Raw genomic sequence first — 15498 nt, 5'->3', positions numbered from 1 at the left:
GTCAGCCAGCTGTTCAATTTAAACCCAGTTTACTTAATCTGAGTTTAAACTGGCACTGAAAAACTGGCCCTAAGGGCCGTAAACTTATCTATTTTTTTAAACTATAGTTAAATCGTTAATAGATAAGATAAAAAACAGCCCTAACACTTATACAGTATGTATGTATAAAAACGTAATTAACATACAATAGATGTATGTCAGTCTTTCTTAGTTTAAAAATTCATCTCTTATATGAATGCAAAACAAAAAGTTGAGCAAATTAAGCATATACAACTTTTTCATGCCCAGTGTGAATAAATTCTCCAACGGGCTAAAAAAAAGGGCTAGGGGCAATTTTAAATTTATGTGGCCAAAAAAAGTATGTGTATGTGTGTGTAAGTAAAACGGCAACACTGTTCGTCAGTGTTTTTGCAAAACCGCCCATGGGCCAATTGCAAAATCGTACGTACGTCACTCAAATATTACAGGAGGGCAAAAACGCGGGTTTTCTTTGAAGGCATTGAGTTGAAAGGCGGTATTTTCTGGCTATTATTTTATAAATCTGTTGTTTTAATAAAGATTTGTATGCATAAATCTCGATGCCTGGAGTTCAAGGTTACCAAATCTCATTTTTGCCACAACGGCTTTTTAGGCGGTTTTGCAAATGGTCGTTGGGCGGTTGTACAAAAACATCGACGATTTGATTTGTGATTTCATTCATCGACCAAATTAAAAAATTAAGTTTTTTTTCTGATTTGATTGGTCAACCAATTAAAAATGTGATTGGTTGGACAAGAAAAAAACCAATTATTGGTGCAAAAAAAAAAGTTTTTAGTTGGAAAATCACTACATATTCAAATTGATCCGCGCGACAAATCAAATCAAAAATAAAATTAATTTTTTGTATGCCCGATAAAATCAAATCAGAAATAAACTTTATTTTCCATTTGTGCGACGATTAAATTAATAAATAAATTATATTGTATTATTTGGGATTTGTTAGAACTTTCACTTCATTTCTTAGCATTTTGCTGTAGGCCCCTATTGCGAGTGTCGACTGGCAGTAGAATAGAAATTTGTCGATCGAGTCGATCATCTTTTATTTTGCTATTGTGTAACTTGATCGATAAAAATTTGTACTATTGTGAATGGTTGACNTTGACTTACTTTTTATCCATTATAGTACCACTTACTTATGTAAATTTTATAAACGCAAACTCCAACGACTAAAAAACGGCAATAGAAGGATGAGCGATTAAAAAGTATTCACAGTCGCTAATTGAGCGACTAAGCGACACTCACAATACTATCGATAATCGATAATCGCTTAATAGTCGTTTTTCTACTGCCAGTCGACACTCGCAATAGGGGTGGTAGTGTCGTAAAGTGCTTAAATTTTGAAAAAAATATGCTATAAGGGGTTTTTTTTGGTAGGAATAATCCATTTCTGTACTTATTTTTTTCTTAAAACTTACAAAAGAGGGCGCAAGAGTGAAAAATTTCACATTTTCTTCGAAACCTATTTTCTCAATTTGGCAAATTTCAAATTTGTTTAGGCCCATTGTTTCTTCGGAAAATTTGCTTAGATTTACAGGTAGAAACCTACGCTATACGCACATAGTAAAAATAATTACCCTCCCTAATGTGCATACATACAACTACTTTTCCTGTTATTGCGTCAAGGAACTGATTTCCATGGCCGCCAGATCCGAAAAACCCATTTTGGTTTATTTTATGTTGATTTTAGGTCAAAAAAATAAGTAAAAAATTTTTCTTTTGTAAGTAATTCAAATTACCTTGACAGACCTTAAAAAATAAAAGTTTAAGTTTTTAAAACAACTTAAAATATTATTTTCGGGTCGCGTGACTATTGCAATATGTTTCAAGCATTTTAAAAAGTTCATTGCATACTCGTTTAGGTAAAAAAATAAAAAAAATTAAATTTTTTTTCATCGAGAATATTTTTCCTGAATTATCCACATCAAAGGCCTCAGAATACCGTTATATTTATTTCGTTACTTTTTCTCGTTTTCGTTCTCGAGATAATATATTTTATCACAAAAAAAAAAATCATTTTCTAATTTGTATGGTGCGTGGTTTACGAAAACGCGTAATTTTTAGATTTAAGCTATCATTTTACATAAGAATCAGCTGGAAATGTATACAACTATTTCTCAGTGTGACTTCTGTTAACTTGATATACTACTTAGTAGGCACTCCAGTTTCAAGTGGTGAAAGGCTGATTGTGGTGAATCTTAAGTATTGTTATTCTATTCGTAATATCAATACTACTAAGTAAATCACTTCTGCGTTGATTGTTAAAATACTTAAGAGTGCTTCTATCTATGGAAACCCATATAGATAACGATAATTGAAAATGTACTAAGAATTGAAATGAATAAAGCTAAGTATACAGCTTGTGGACGTTTTTTTTTTACTATAAGCCAATTAAGAAAGGTTCTCAATTAAGTGTGCCAGCTAGCTAGTTGGACACTGAACGCCGACACAGTGCTTTCTTCTTATTTGATTATCTGAAATTTTTTGTATTTAATTGATTTGATTTGATTGACCTATTTTATGCTGCAAGCACTGACAAAATAATACTACTATTATCACCAGCGAGTGATAACGAAGTTATAGTAATTTACTTGGCAAGAGGTTCGTATAAAAGCTGCTCAGCATTCCAGCATAGATAGCACTTTACGTTCGATAAGACTACTGGAATCGTTTCTTTATGGACGGAAGGATGACTAAAAGCACAAGTTTAGGCTACTTAACTGTAATATTTTTAACGCTCAGCGCTGCTATTCAAGGCCAACATGAGCCGCATTGGTGGATTAATCGCAATACTATTGTACACCTTTTCGAATGGAAGTGGACGGATATAGCCAAAGAGTGTGAGCGGTTCTTAGCACCGCAAGGGTTTGCCGGCGTACAGGTGAGCAGACAACCTTATGAAATAGCATTTTCTTAATAAAAGTTTTGACAAACCCTCACAATTTTTTCCCAAAAACATGTATATAGGTCTCACCCGCAGTCGAGAACGTGGTCATCGCCGGTCGTCCATGGTGGGAGCGCTACCATCCAGTTTCCTACAAGCTGATCACACGATCTGGCAATGAAACCGAGTTCGCGGATATGGTGCGAAAATGCAACGATGTAGGTGTACGCATTTACGTTGATGTCTTGCTAAATCATATGGCTGCCACACATGAGGGTATTGTAGAAGGCACTGGTGGCTCTAGGGCGTCACCAGGTGCCAAAGATTTCCCAGCTGTACCTTATGCTGCACATGACTTCCATACAACTTGCGACATTCTGGATTGGAATGATCGTATTCAAGTGCAAAATTGTGAGCTAGTTAGCTTGAAGGACTTGAATCAGAGCAGCGAATGGGTGCGTGATCGTCTCGTAGAATTTCTCGATCATTTGGTTGAGTTGGGCGTCGCTGGTTTTCGTGTGGATGCCGCCAAGCATATGCCAGCCAAAGATTTGAAGGTCACATTTTCGTTTACTCTTTTCCTTACATAACATTCCTCTATTTTTAACTTTTATATATAATTCACAGATCATCTACGATCGCGTGCGTAATCTCAACATTGAACATGGCTTCGCGCGCAATACGCGTCCCTTCATATATCAGGAGGTAATCGATCATGGCCACGAAACGGTCACCAAGTATGAGTATAATTCACTTGGCGTCGTCACTGAATTCCGCTTTTCGGAGGAAATTGGCAACGCCTTCCGTGGTCATAATCAGCTCAAATGGTTACAAAACTTTGGCATCGCCTGGGGCTTCCTACCCTCCGAGGATGCCTTGGTCTTTGTCGACAATCATGATAATCAGCGCGATGGCGGCAATGTACTTACTTATAAAATAGCTAAGCAATACAAAATGGCCACTGCTTTTATGCTAGCCTACCCCTTTGGCATTGCGCGCGTAATGAGCTCATTTCACTTTGAGCACCGCGATCAGGCGCCACCGGCAGACACAAATGAGCAGTTACTTTCACCTGAATTTGATGAAAATGGCGCTTGCTGGAATGGTTGGGTTTGTGAGCATCGTTGGCGCCAAATCTATAACATGGTGGGTTTCAAGAATGCGGTACGCGGCACTCAAGTGACTAATTGGTGGGATAATGACGACAATCAGATTGCTTTCTGTCGTGGCAAGCGCGGCTTTATTGCATTTAATGGGAATAGCTGGGACTTGAAGCAGCATTTGAATACTTGTTTGCCTGCTGGGGTATACTGTGATGTAATCTCAGGTGGGCTTGTGAATGGCAATTGCACCGGAAAGTCCGTAGTGGTCAACGATTCGAGTTATGCTGATATTGAATTGGGCCCCGATGAGTTCGATGGTGTTCTAGCTATACATGCGAATTCGAAGCTGTAGAATCTTTATTGTGAAAGGATATGCTGATGAAATGTGAAAATAAAATTTACATATTTTATTAAATTGTTTCGAAAAACTTTTAATTACGTACACGCTGGGTTCTGAGCCACACATTTTCTTAGATTGTCGGACTTTTATTTAATATATAGTCAGTCGCGGGGAAAACTTTTAAAGCTTTGATTGAAACTCTGACTGACAGTCAGTAATACATATATTATATCGATGCTGATCAAAACGTATCCCACAGCAGAAGCTTTTTAACGAATTTTTTATTTTATATGGAAATGCACAAAATAAAAGCTCTATCCGATTATCACTGTTATAATACTGATTCGTAGCCACTGATCCACGCCAAAGATGAGCATTGCCTTGACTCTGTGATTTAAGTTTTTATATACCTTTTATGGGCCAGTGATGAACAGTGGAGCCTTGACTCTGTTCGCGGTCGTATAAAATGTACAATAAACTTTGAAAAGCTTCTTCAACACTGGATGGGTTTTTGTAGGGACTGATATAGACGTACGCGAGGTAAAATCTCTCTTTTTCATTTTCATCTCTCTTTTCTCATTTTTTTAAATTTGTTATAAAAAAACACTAATATTTTCATTAAAAACGACAAAATTTTATTTGCTTCATCAATATTTCTCTCAATTAATAGGTACATATGTACATAGATACATACATGTAAACTATTGCACAATTTCATAATATTACATTTAGTAAATAATAAAAAAAATTTAACGATGACAAGTTGGTTTCATTTACTTTTTTTCAAAAGATGAACTTTTTCATTTACATTTATTTATTTTGCTTTTTTAATATAAAATGATTTTTAGTACAATAAACTATGTACGAGTATATAAGTATTTTGTGATGAAATGCTATGAAATAAGTAAAAGTGTATTCATGAATTCTTCGCAAAGCAAATTCTCAGTTTTGTTTTGTTTTATTTTGTAGTACAAATTTGAATCGCTCTTTTTTTATTCTTCGTCCATATTATGTAAATCTTTCAATAATTTATCATTCTTCATATGTTTCTGCGCTCCAAGACATTTAGCGAGCTGCAATTTCGACCTTTTATGTATTTTCCCTCTATTTATTATTTCAATATAATTCAATTTGTTTAAACAAATTTTAATCAGTACGCCAACAACAACAAGGATGCTCATTAACAGGGCAAACCACAAAAAGTACGAGTACTTACCGTATATGTATATGTGTTAGTGCCTTTGGGGATTGAGTTGCGGGTAAAGCACATTTTCTTATAAATTATTGTAAAGTTCTAACACTTGTTTGCAATAAATATTTTAACATTTACTGATTTAAATTTATATCTTTAACCTTGAAAACTTTTATTAATGAAAACATTTATATTTACTAGATTTTTTTTTTGTTACAGTATTGTAACCTTTTTTGTTAATTTTATGCATATTTTTGTAACAAATATTTTTCTTATCAGCTTTTTTCTGTTAATTTAAGTTTGGTTGCCTTTGTTTTTTTTCGTCCTGTTTTGTTGTTGTATATGAAAATAGTTTTTAATATCTTTCTTAGTTTTCTTTTAAGAACAAAAAATTTTTCCACCTTCAAAATTTCCTATTAATTTATGCTTTGTAGAATTTAAAAAATCCACACCATTCGCCAGTGTTCGTTTTGATTGGAAAAATTGCATGTCTGCAAATAGAAAAGTGAAGAAATTATAATCTTAAGGAAGGTTCAAATATTGAAATCACTACTTATTGCAGGATGACAAAGTTAAAAATTGCATACGATAAAATCAAAAATATTTTCTATAATTTTTTTTTTTCAGAAAAATTTAACCACAACAAAAGCGGTATTTTTGCTGTTTTTAGGAAAAACCCAAAAATATATTTATGTACAATAAACTATTCATAGTCACAAAGTTTATTTTGTTTTAGTTAAATTTTGGTTTATTTTATTTTTTATTAATTTTTTGTCGTTATCTTTTAATTTGATTTTCCTATGCTATATTTTATGTTATTTAATTTTTAATGTTTACCTTATTTATTCTATTTTATTTTAATGAAATATATCTAAGTTTTTTTTATTCTCAATATAAATTTTGTTTTAGTGGCTGAGTTGTTTTTTTATGTTATATGTTATATATGTATTTTTTATTTATTTTTTTTAAATAAATTTAATTATGATTTATATTGTTCCATATCTCGATTTTATTTTGTTTTATTATATATTGTTATATCATATTTTATTTTATTTGATTTTATATTTTTAAGTTTATATAACTTAATTTAATTTAATTTTTATTATTTTTTGTTCTAATTTATTATATTATATTATATTATATTATATTATATTATATTATATTATATTTAATTTAATTTAATTTAATTTAATTTAATTTAAATTAATTTGATTTGATTTGATTTGATTTGATTTGATTTGATTTGATTTGATTTGATTTGATTTGATTTGATTTGATTTGATTTGATTTGATTTGATTTGATTTGATTTGATTTGATTTGATTTGATTTGATTTGATTTGATTTGATTTGATTTGATTTGATTTGATTTGATTTGATTTGATTTGATTTGATTTGATTTGATTTGATTTGATTTGATTTGATTTGATTTGATTTGATTTGATTTGATTTGATTTGATTTGATTTGATTTGATTTGATTTGATTTGATTTGATTTGATTTGATTTGATTTGATTTGATTTGATTTGATTTGATTTGATTTGATTTNCTTTATTATATTATGTTAGTTTATTTTATTTTCTTTACTTTAATTTAACTTAATTTTATTTTGTTTTAATGTCGTATTTTATTTTATTTTCTTTTATAATTTTTTTTTATTTTAAAAATTAAATGTTACATATATTTTTTTTTAAGATTATCTAAATTACAACAAAGTCACTTAAAGCACACTACAAATAAAAATCGTAAAAAAAAACAAAAAGCAAATTTTAAAAAGCACTTTCTAATGCATTCCAGCAATTTTTCCAATAGCGTCTATTTGCAAATCATATAAATCAATAAATACAAAGCTCATTTACCAAACTCTAAGCTTGTACGCGTCACTGCCAAAAGTATACTACCGCAGGTCTCAGGCTACTTGCTTGCATAAAACATGTGATTTGGTGTAACGAAAGTAATTCGCTATTTAACTGCACTTAAAACTAGAAAAAATCTGACTGATATTTTACAGTATAATTTGAATTTGTGATGTTTTTTGCTTTAAGCTCTTTTACCTTTGCAAATAGCTGTTTTTAATATGTTTTTTCTTTGCGTGAGTGAAAGCTTTCAAGCGTTTAAATTCTTGCTGTTAGTGTAGGATGTTGTGCTTTGTTCAAGAACTGAAATAGAGTAAAACTGATAGGTATGTCTTGAAAGGAGTTAGTAGCGTAATGCGGATGTGATGTACATAAATTTTATTGACTACAAAAAATGGCCGTTTGATATGCAAATTATTCTAGAATTTTTTTAAATCTTTAGAAAGCCGAAAAATAATGAAAGCTTCTTTCGGAATTTAGTATGATAACTATTCTCTTGGCATAGAAATAGTGAAACTCGAACAGAGCTTTTTTAAGGTTAGATACTATTTCTTTCTACGCATTTTGCATTGACGAGCATAGAGCAAGCTCTCTCTGCCCTGGACTGTTTTTAAAACTTTACTTCTTAAAATTCCAAATTTTTGTAACAACACGTGGAACTGTAGTTAGGTTTAAGATTTACGAAAGCTTCTGAAAACCTTTTGGTTTTTCGCATCGTCAAAAAATATTTTGAGTGCCTAAAATAAAATTTTCACGCTTTTGCTGCGGTTATGGGCAACGCCTTGCTGCATGCAGAGCTTTTTTAAACATTCTATGCATTTTGCACAAACGAGCATAGGGCAAACGCTTTCTATGCTCTCCACTGTTTTCGAGACTTTTTAAAAGCTTCTTAAAATACAAGTACTGTAGCATGCATTAAACATTTACTGAGCTGCTAAAAGACAAATTTTTTAAACCCGTTGTTTGAAAGCTTCTTTGTATGAATTATTATGCCTTTAAAATGATTTTGCGAAAGCTGCTATGAATAAATATACCGCAGCTTTCGAATTGTGCTTTGCAAAAAGCTTTAAATTTGCAAATTACTTACTTGCACCAATAGATTAATGTTTTACCTGATTTTTTTAAATTTTTTTAAAGCATTTTTAAAAACGATTTTAATCTCCTAAAAATAACTTTGTGAAAACTTGTAAAAGCTGGTCCTTTGCAAGCTTTTCGGATTTGTGGGTAATTTATGAACTCCAACTATACAACTTAATTTGTTTTTGTAAAAATGTATGCAAAAGCTACTAATTGAAATAAAATTTTCTCAAATTTTCCAAAAAATGATTATTTTTGTTTTCAGTTTTGAAAAGAGTTTTGTGAAAGCTTATGTAAATAAAACTACCAAAGCTCGTATAAGTAGCTTAATGAGAGCTTTTGAATTATTGATTTTTTTTTCGATTTCAACTTACAATTTGTCAGATTGTTTGGTGATCAACTTTAACAGTAATTTAAGATAAAATAAAAATTCCGGATCAAATTTAATTAAACACTTACTGCAATTTCGCGAAAATTGCTCTGAATTTAATTATTAAAGCCGAGCGAAAGCTCTTCACTGCTTATCTCGTTTTCAACTTTGAAGCTTATCAGTATATGAAAATTTAAAAGAAATTGGCCGCAGTAAGCTTTATAAAATTGTATGTTTTATTAAGGACTTTTGTATTTTGTTATATGAACTACTAGTTACCTTTGGTGAAATTACCGTAATACAGCCATTTTATGGGTCAACTTTTTTTAAGCGTAACGTGAGTGTAAATTTTATTAATATTTAAATCTTTTCGTATGGTTAACGGTATTTATGTATGAATGTATATGAATCGACTATGTATGCGGATAAGTGCTCGTAACAACTATTTTTTTGCTTTTCGTATTTCATTTATTTTATAATTTCTTGCATTTACTTTTAAATAGTTTGAAACAGCCTAAGAACCAGAACCATTTCATGTATATTGGGGTAAACAGGATGTAAATATTTTGAATTTTATTTAAATTTTCTTTGTATGTAAATATTTAGTTTGATCTGATTTCAAATACACGCAACATTAAGATTGTCCAAAGTTATGTATTTATTAGATTTTTTTTAACGAGTACATGGGAATGTTAGTAAATATACAAGCATTTGCACATGTTTAAGTAGGTGCAAAGGAATGCTAATGACTATTGAAAAAATCTTGTATTATTTGATTGTAAATATTTAAATTTGAAAATATTTTTTACTTCTTTTGCTCATGTTTTTCAATATTTTTATAACGGTATTTCTATTTAAGTGAGGAAAAAAATTTATTTTTTTTTCTTTAATAATTGGCTGTTTTTATTTTTAGTTAATACATATATGCATTTGAGATTTTGTGAAAAAAATCTATTATTTTTAACAATTTATTTCATATCTAATATATACATGTGTATGTATTTATATGTGTCTATACTAACTATATGAAATGCGTAAATGGGTTGGCAATTTTTATATTTATAGTAAATATAGTTCTTAGATTGCTGTTGCATTGCAAGTGTTGCACCGTTAAACTTTATACATTGCATTTTTGTGAAGATTATTGTTCGTTATTTCTCACATAACGTTTGTGTTCATAAGATTGGGTTGAAACAGTGGGTTGATTTCATTTGAATTTTTTTAATTGAGTATTTTCCTTTTTCTTTGAATTTTTGTAAATTGCTGTATATGTACATCTGTATATATAATAAAGTTTACCATACGCCATTAAAAACGAACTATACATACGTTATGAACGAGATTGAAAAAATTTCGAAAAATCTTACAATTAAAAAAAATATTTACACATAAATGCTTACTCAAAATACTTTGGCAAACTCAGTACATATGTATGTATTTTCTTTTAAAACGTTTTTATTCAACTAACTATTTGTTATTTCAAACGGTTTCACTTTTGTGTATGCAGTGTTTTAGGTCTCCAACATTCTGTTTACCATTTCATCTTTGTTTTCCCAGCGTAAGAATATACATACATATGTATGTACGTACTCGCCCAGGAGTAGATAAATACATAATTGTAGCTTTCTCTCTTTGCCATCATATAACTAGTTAACATTTTTTGAGTATATTTCTGCTAGTTAGTTTATATGTACACTACATTCTGAGTTTTAAATTTAGAATTCAGTTGCAGCGTTGCTTCTAAAAACAAACATTCTACTATTTTATGTACGTAATTTTATCCCTGTGCTTGTATGGCAATACCGGCGCTTCACTAATGGTGATTCTCAAATGCTTTATTTTCACGCTCGCTTGCAATCTAGGACAGTATATTGAATTTTACATCCCGAAATTTTTGCCAGCTTTGTAATTTTCTTTGGTATACTATTTCTTCCTCTTCCTCTATTCCTCTCTCTCTTCCCGCCATATTTTGCCTTTTTCTGTTACGCTTTTTCTTTATCACTCTTTCTCATCGATAGTTTCTGTCTCTTTCCCTTTTCAATCTTAATTTAGGTAGTTTTACTTGGTTATTTCTTTTTTTGTAGCTTTCTCACTTGTTTCTATCTCTATTCCTATCGCCTTTTCTCCTACCTTCATCCATTTCTTTTCCTCTCCTTTCCATACATTTCCTTTCCTTGCCTTTCATTTCATTTCCTAACCTTTTATTTTTTTTTCATTTATTTTATATTTTATTTTATGTTCTTTCCTTTCGTTTGCTTTCCTTTCCCTCGTGTTTCCTCTTACTACCGATTTTCTTTTTATCATATTCTGCTCTTATCCTTTCCTTTTTATGTATTTCAGTTTGTCTTATTTCTTCTCTTTTCCTTTTTTCATTCCCATTTCCTTTCTTATTTTTCTATCCCTATGTTCCTTTCTGACATTTTAGCTTTGTCTGATGCTTTTTTACCTCAATTTTCTTTCTATTTTTTTCTGTATCCATTCTTTCAGTTATCTCTTTTGCTCTCCCTTTCATTTTCTTCTTTCTTGCCACTTTATTTTACTGCTCCTTCTATTTTCATCATATTCTTTTCTTATCCCTTGCATTATTATGTTTTTCTGTTTATGTGTTATGTCTTTGTCTTAATTTTCTCTGACCATATATTTTTCTTTCTATTCCTTTTACTTTTTGGCTTTCCAATTTTCGTCCTTTTTCTTTCTCTTGACTCTCTCCTTTTCATAATGTTACTCGTTTGAACGCTCTCTATTTGCCTTTTCGGTCTCGATAGTTCTTTCTGAGTTCTCTCCAATATTTGTTTTCTATTTTCTTTTCTCCTTATTTTTATTTCATACTTTACCTTTCTCTATCTCTCTTTATTTGCATCTCTTGTATTTTACTATTCAAATTTTCTACTTTTCATTTGATTTGCCACGTTTTTGTTCTCTGCTTCATTTCTTTTTCTTACCTCTCCCTGGAGTACCTAGTTACTCAGAAATGGAATCCTCTTGAAATGTCCATTTGCCTTCCTGCCGCTACTAGTTTCCTTCTAATTTTTCTTTTTTTTCGTCTAATCTACTCTATTCTCAACTCTTCAGCTCACCAACGCTTCCCTTTAGAAACTCTTCCCTGCATCATGTATTCTCTTGCGCCTACTATCCCTACGTCGATATCGATCAAATATGCGACTACGATGTCGTTCAGGACACAAAGCTTCCGGCGAACTATCGACTTTTTTCATAACAATGCGAAAAGTAAAAGTATGTTTGGGTGAAGCGCTCGCTGCCCGACGCGGCGAAGGCGGCTCAAATTCACTACCGCTTGAGAAACCGCCCACCGTGCTACTCACCACCGCGCAGGGTGTACCATTGCCATAACCCGACGGTGTGGACATCGAACCGGTCGAGAGCTGTTGCGTCAACACCGAACTAGGACGTGGCTCAAAAATCGAAGCGCAACGCTGATCAGTGCAGAGAAAAGTTTTCACTTCCTCTTCGCGTTGCTTGATAGTGAGCGGAAAATGTTTCTTCGTCGGATCGGCGAAGGGACTACGCTGCGGCTCATGGTGATTGGGCGCGGAGTGCGGATAGGAGGAACTTGAATCATAACTGTCACGCGAGCTATAATTCGAGGAGGTCTGATTGGAGAGTGGGCTGCGTGCACGCGAGAAGGCACTGAAGGGTGAGATGCGCAACGCACGTAAAGTTTCGGGTTTTTGCTTCTTATTCATCGGGAAATTTGGGGAACGTGCAGGCGTCATGCCACTCGCATCGGAGGGTGTATAGTCAAAATGTGTCTCTAGCGAGGATTTGCGTCCGCACGAATAGCCAGAGCGCTGAAATGTCTCCGCGTCGACTAGTTCTATGGAGGACTTGCGCAGGTCGATATTGGACTTCTTTTTGTCGTCCATGTCGACAATTTCGAAGCTCGAAGTTTGATCTTCATAACTAGTGGATTGGTAGCGCGAAATATCGAAGCTTGTGTCGCGCGAGGAATAGGGGCAGTCGAAACTTGACTCAGCGCGACTTGATTTGCGGTCTCCCTCAACCATTTCGAAACTATCGCCGCCTGAGTCTAAACGCTGCAAGTTGATCAAGTCATTATCGGTGTCGGCACCGGGGCTACGCAAATTATCTAGAAATGGAGAGCGTGGTGGATCGAAGGAAGATCGCCGTGAAGGCGGCTCAAATTCAATAATCGGACATTGTAATGGTGACTTTTCAGCAGTTAGACTAGTTTCTGCTGCTTTGGCGAGCGCCTGCGCTGCGGCAGCCTCAGCCTCATCGGTTTCACGGCGCAACACTTGCAAATTCACGTAGATTGGTTCTGGTGCATAGGCTTTCAAAATTTCGGTTAGCTCTGCACGAAAATCCTCTGGAATGACGATATCATTCGAGTCGGATTCCCGTTCTTCGCTTATGCGTGGCTCAATGGGCTCACGACTTTCAGAACGACGCTGGAAATGATGTGTTATTTGTGCGTTCTCATTTGACAACGAGACTACTTTAAGCGAATTTGTGATCTCCTCAACGAAGCTGGTGACTACACTGTCGGTTGTGGTGCCGGCTTCGTCCACATACTCCTCTTCGTGTATCTTCTCGTGCTTGATATATGATTCACCAACCTTCTCGAAATGCACATTCGCCAACTCGAATGGCAGTTCGCCGAGCGGTGATGCACGTCCCGAACCGGCACCACCGCCGAGACTGCCACCGGCGCGACCTACCTGCGCATCGTGTGGATCCAAGCCGGCTCCGCTGACATTGGAGTCTGCGCTGGCACGCTTTGATGAGCTGGCGGCAGCTGCTTGTTTCGCCTTATCGTCGTTGGCAGATCGACGTAGTTTCAGTGACATTTTTGCGTAGTGTGCGAATTTCAGTGACATCTTCGGTTCGAATCCAACTTCGGACATCTGCTTCACCACCGCACTCTTGGCCGCCGTCGATGAAGCAGCCGGACTGGCCGAGAAAGTGCTCTGCCTAATGAGCGGTCCCGATGACGAACCCGACTCGGCGCGTGTGAATGCGTTTGCAAAACGATTCGTGCGCGTGGAAATGTGTTTTGATGGTTTACGCACAAAAGCTAATATTTCCTTCATAACGCTAGAGCGCTCCTTTTTCTCGGGTGTTGATTCTTTAGCCGTGGCCGCCTCCTGTCGAACAGATTCTTCACGTTGTCGTTCCAACTCACGAGCCGCCTCAGCTGCGGCATTGGACTCTGCAATTTTTTCCGCCAGCCTGCCACTCTCCGTTGGATTTGAGACAGTTATCGGTGGTATAGGCATAGCAGTGATGGGACTACGCTTATCTCCGCTGAAGTAGATGGGCGTGAAGAGGTTTATTGATGGACGCTTAATGCCACTACCAGATGCAATTCCAAAGCCATCCTCCATCTCTGCTTCATCGTAGTGTACGCCCTGTACATGTACTGTCGAAGTGGGGCTGCGGTGCAGCTGACCGAACTCGGTAGGTGCTGCGGCACCGATGGGCGAGCGGCGTTCTTGAGTGTGCATGCTAAGGGTCGGACTGCGTGCACCACCTGTGGGACTGCGCGCTGTCGGACTATGCATTCCCATGCCAAACATGGGCTGCACTGGCAATTCATTGGGTGACTTGAGTCGATCATTGGACATAATCAATGGACTGCGGCGTCCTTGCGGACTGCGATCATTAAAACCCACTGGACTGCGACGTCCTTGTACCAATACCAGGGACCCAGTCATGCTGTTCTTGCGACGATGCGAAGCACGAAGCGTACCCTGTCGGGATAATGTGGTCGGCGTTTTCTGCGAAGTACTGCCAGGACTCTTGGATTCAGGTTGCGGTAGTATGGGACTCTTTGGTGTAAGTGGGCTACGTTTCTTATCGTTGGTCGCCAATTGGGCGGTGTTCAGTGTAAGATTGGCCGCTTGGCCAAATATTGGTGCGGCATTTGGGCTACGGCGGTCTGATGGACTGCGTCGGGTGCGGAAACTCTGAGATTTGGCTTTGCGAATTTTTGGTAATGATTGGTGGTGCTTATGGCGGCCATGCGAGGATGAGTGGTGGGTGGAGGAGGAGGGACCGTTCAACTTATGTTAGTTGCTATTGTGCGGGCCGCTGGTGGGATCGCTGCTGCCGCTTGAACTTAATGTTGTATTCGAACCGTAGGGGTCCAAGGAACTCTGTACGGACATCGATCTGCCTTGATTTTGGCGTGCGCGCCTCACTCGACTAGAGTTGGGAGACAGCTTTCCGGGGTCGATGCTTTCTGGGTCTGCCTGCAAAGGTTAGAATCAGACATAAAGGGGGGACAAAAGGGGAGTGGAACGACAACAGCACACACGCCGCCCAAATCGTCAATTGGGCGTTCAGGAAGTGAGCCAATGCCGTTTAACACATTAATTTTTTTAGTAAACAAATATTGCATGAAAAAACATATCAGTAAAACGAAATGCACAAAGTGAGCACAAGTTTAGCACGAGCTTACCTGATAGGCCAAAGCGTTCATGATGATCGAATATGGTACCAAACCCAGTGGATGGATCTCACGCATCAGTACATTCGCGGGTATCTTATGAAACTGAATGTACTCCAGAAAGTTGCCCAAAATCTCTTTCATATCAATGTTCTGTTGGGGTAAAGCATTCGTCTTTTTGTGTATAAAATACAGTGACAAAATAATATTTCA

At 35.4% G+C, this 15498-nt stretch overlaps 2 protein-coding genes across 11 annotated transcripts in view; one reads left to right on the top strand and one right to left on the bottom strand.

Annotated features, from left to right (window-relative positions):
- The first annotated feature begins 1369 nt into the window (after window positions 1-1369).
- Window positions 1370-4911, top strand: Amyrel (Amylase related). Its single transcript, XM_017611157.1, has 3 exons — window positions 1370-2917; window positions 3004-3477; window positions 3548-4911. The coding sequence occupies exons 1-3, from the start codon at window positions 2714-2716 to the stop codon at window positions 4373-4375; spliced, it is 1506 nt and encodes a 501-aa protein (XP_017466646.1). The 5' UTR covers window positions 1370-2713; the 3' UTR covers window positions 4376-4911.
- Window positions 4912-11908: 6997 nt separating this feature from the next.
- The window catches only part of gprs (speckle type BTB/POZ protein), a 34622-nt gene continuing 31032 nt past the window's right edge, over window positions 11909-15498 (bottom strand). For 8 of the 10 annotated variants that reach the window (XM_017611090.1, XM_017611061.1, XM_017611099.1 and 5 more), the window contains 2 exons: window positions 15298-15438; window positions 14906-15088 (listed from right to left, as the gene is read on the bottom strand). In XM_017611090.1, the coding sequence (XP_017466579.1) occupies window positions 14906-15088; window positions 15298-15438 (324 nt within the window). Of the gene's footprint in view, window positions 14865-14905; window positions 15089-15297; window positions 15439-15498 lie in introns of those variants that run through there. The other 2 variants (XM_017611111.1, XM_017611105.1) reach the window with 2 other exon arrangements.

This window comes from Rhagoletis zephyria, unplaced genomic scaffold, assembly GCF_001687245.7.
Source record: "Rhagoletis zephyria isolate East Lansing unplaced genomic scaffold, Rhagoletis_zephyria_1.1 Rzeph_scaffold_00012, whole genome shotgun sequence".
Lineage (NCBI taxonomy): Eukaryota > Metazoa > Arthropoda > Insecta > Diptera > Tephritidae > Rhagoletis > Rhagoletis zephyria.
This window is presented reverse-complemented; position numbering and strand designations above follow the sequence as displayed.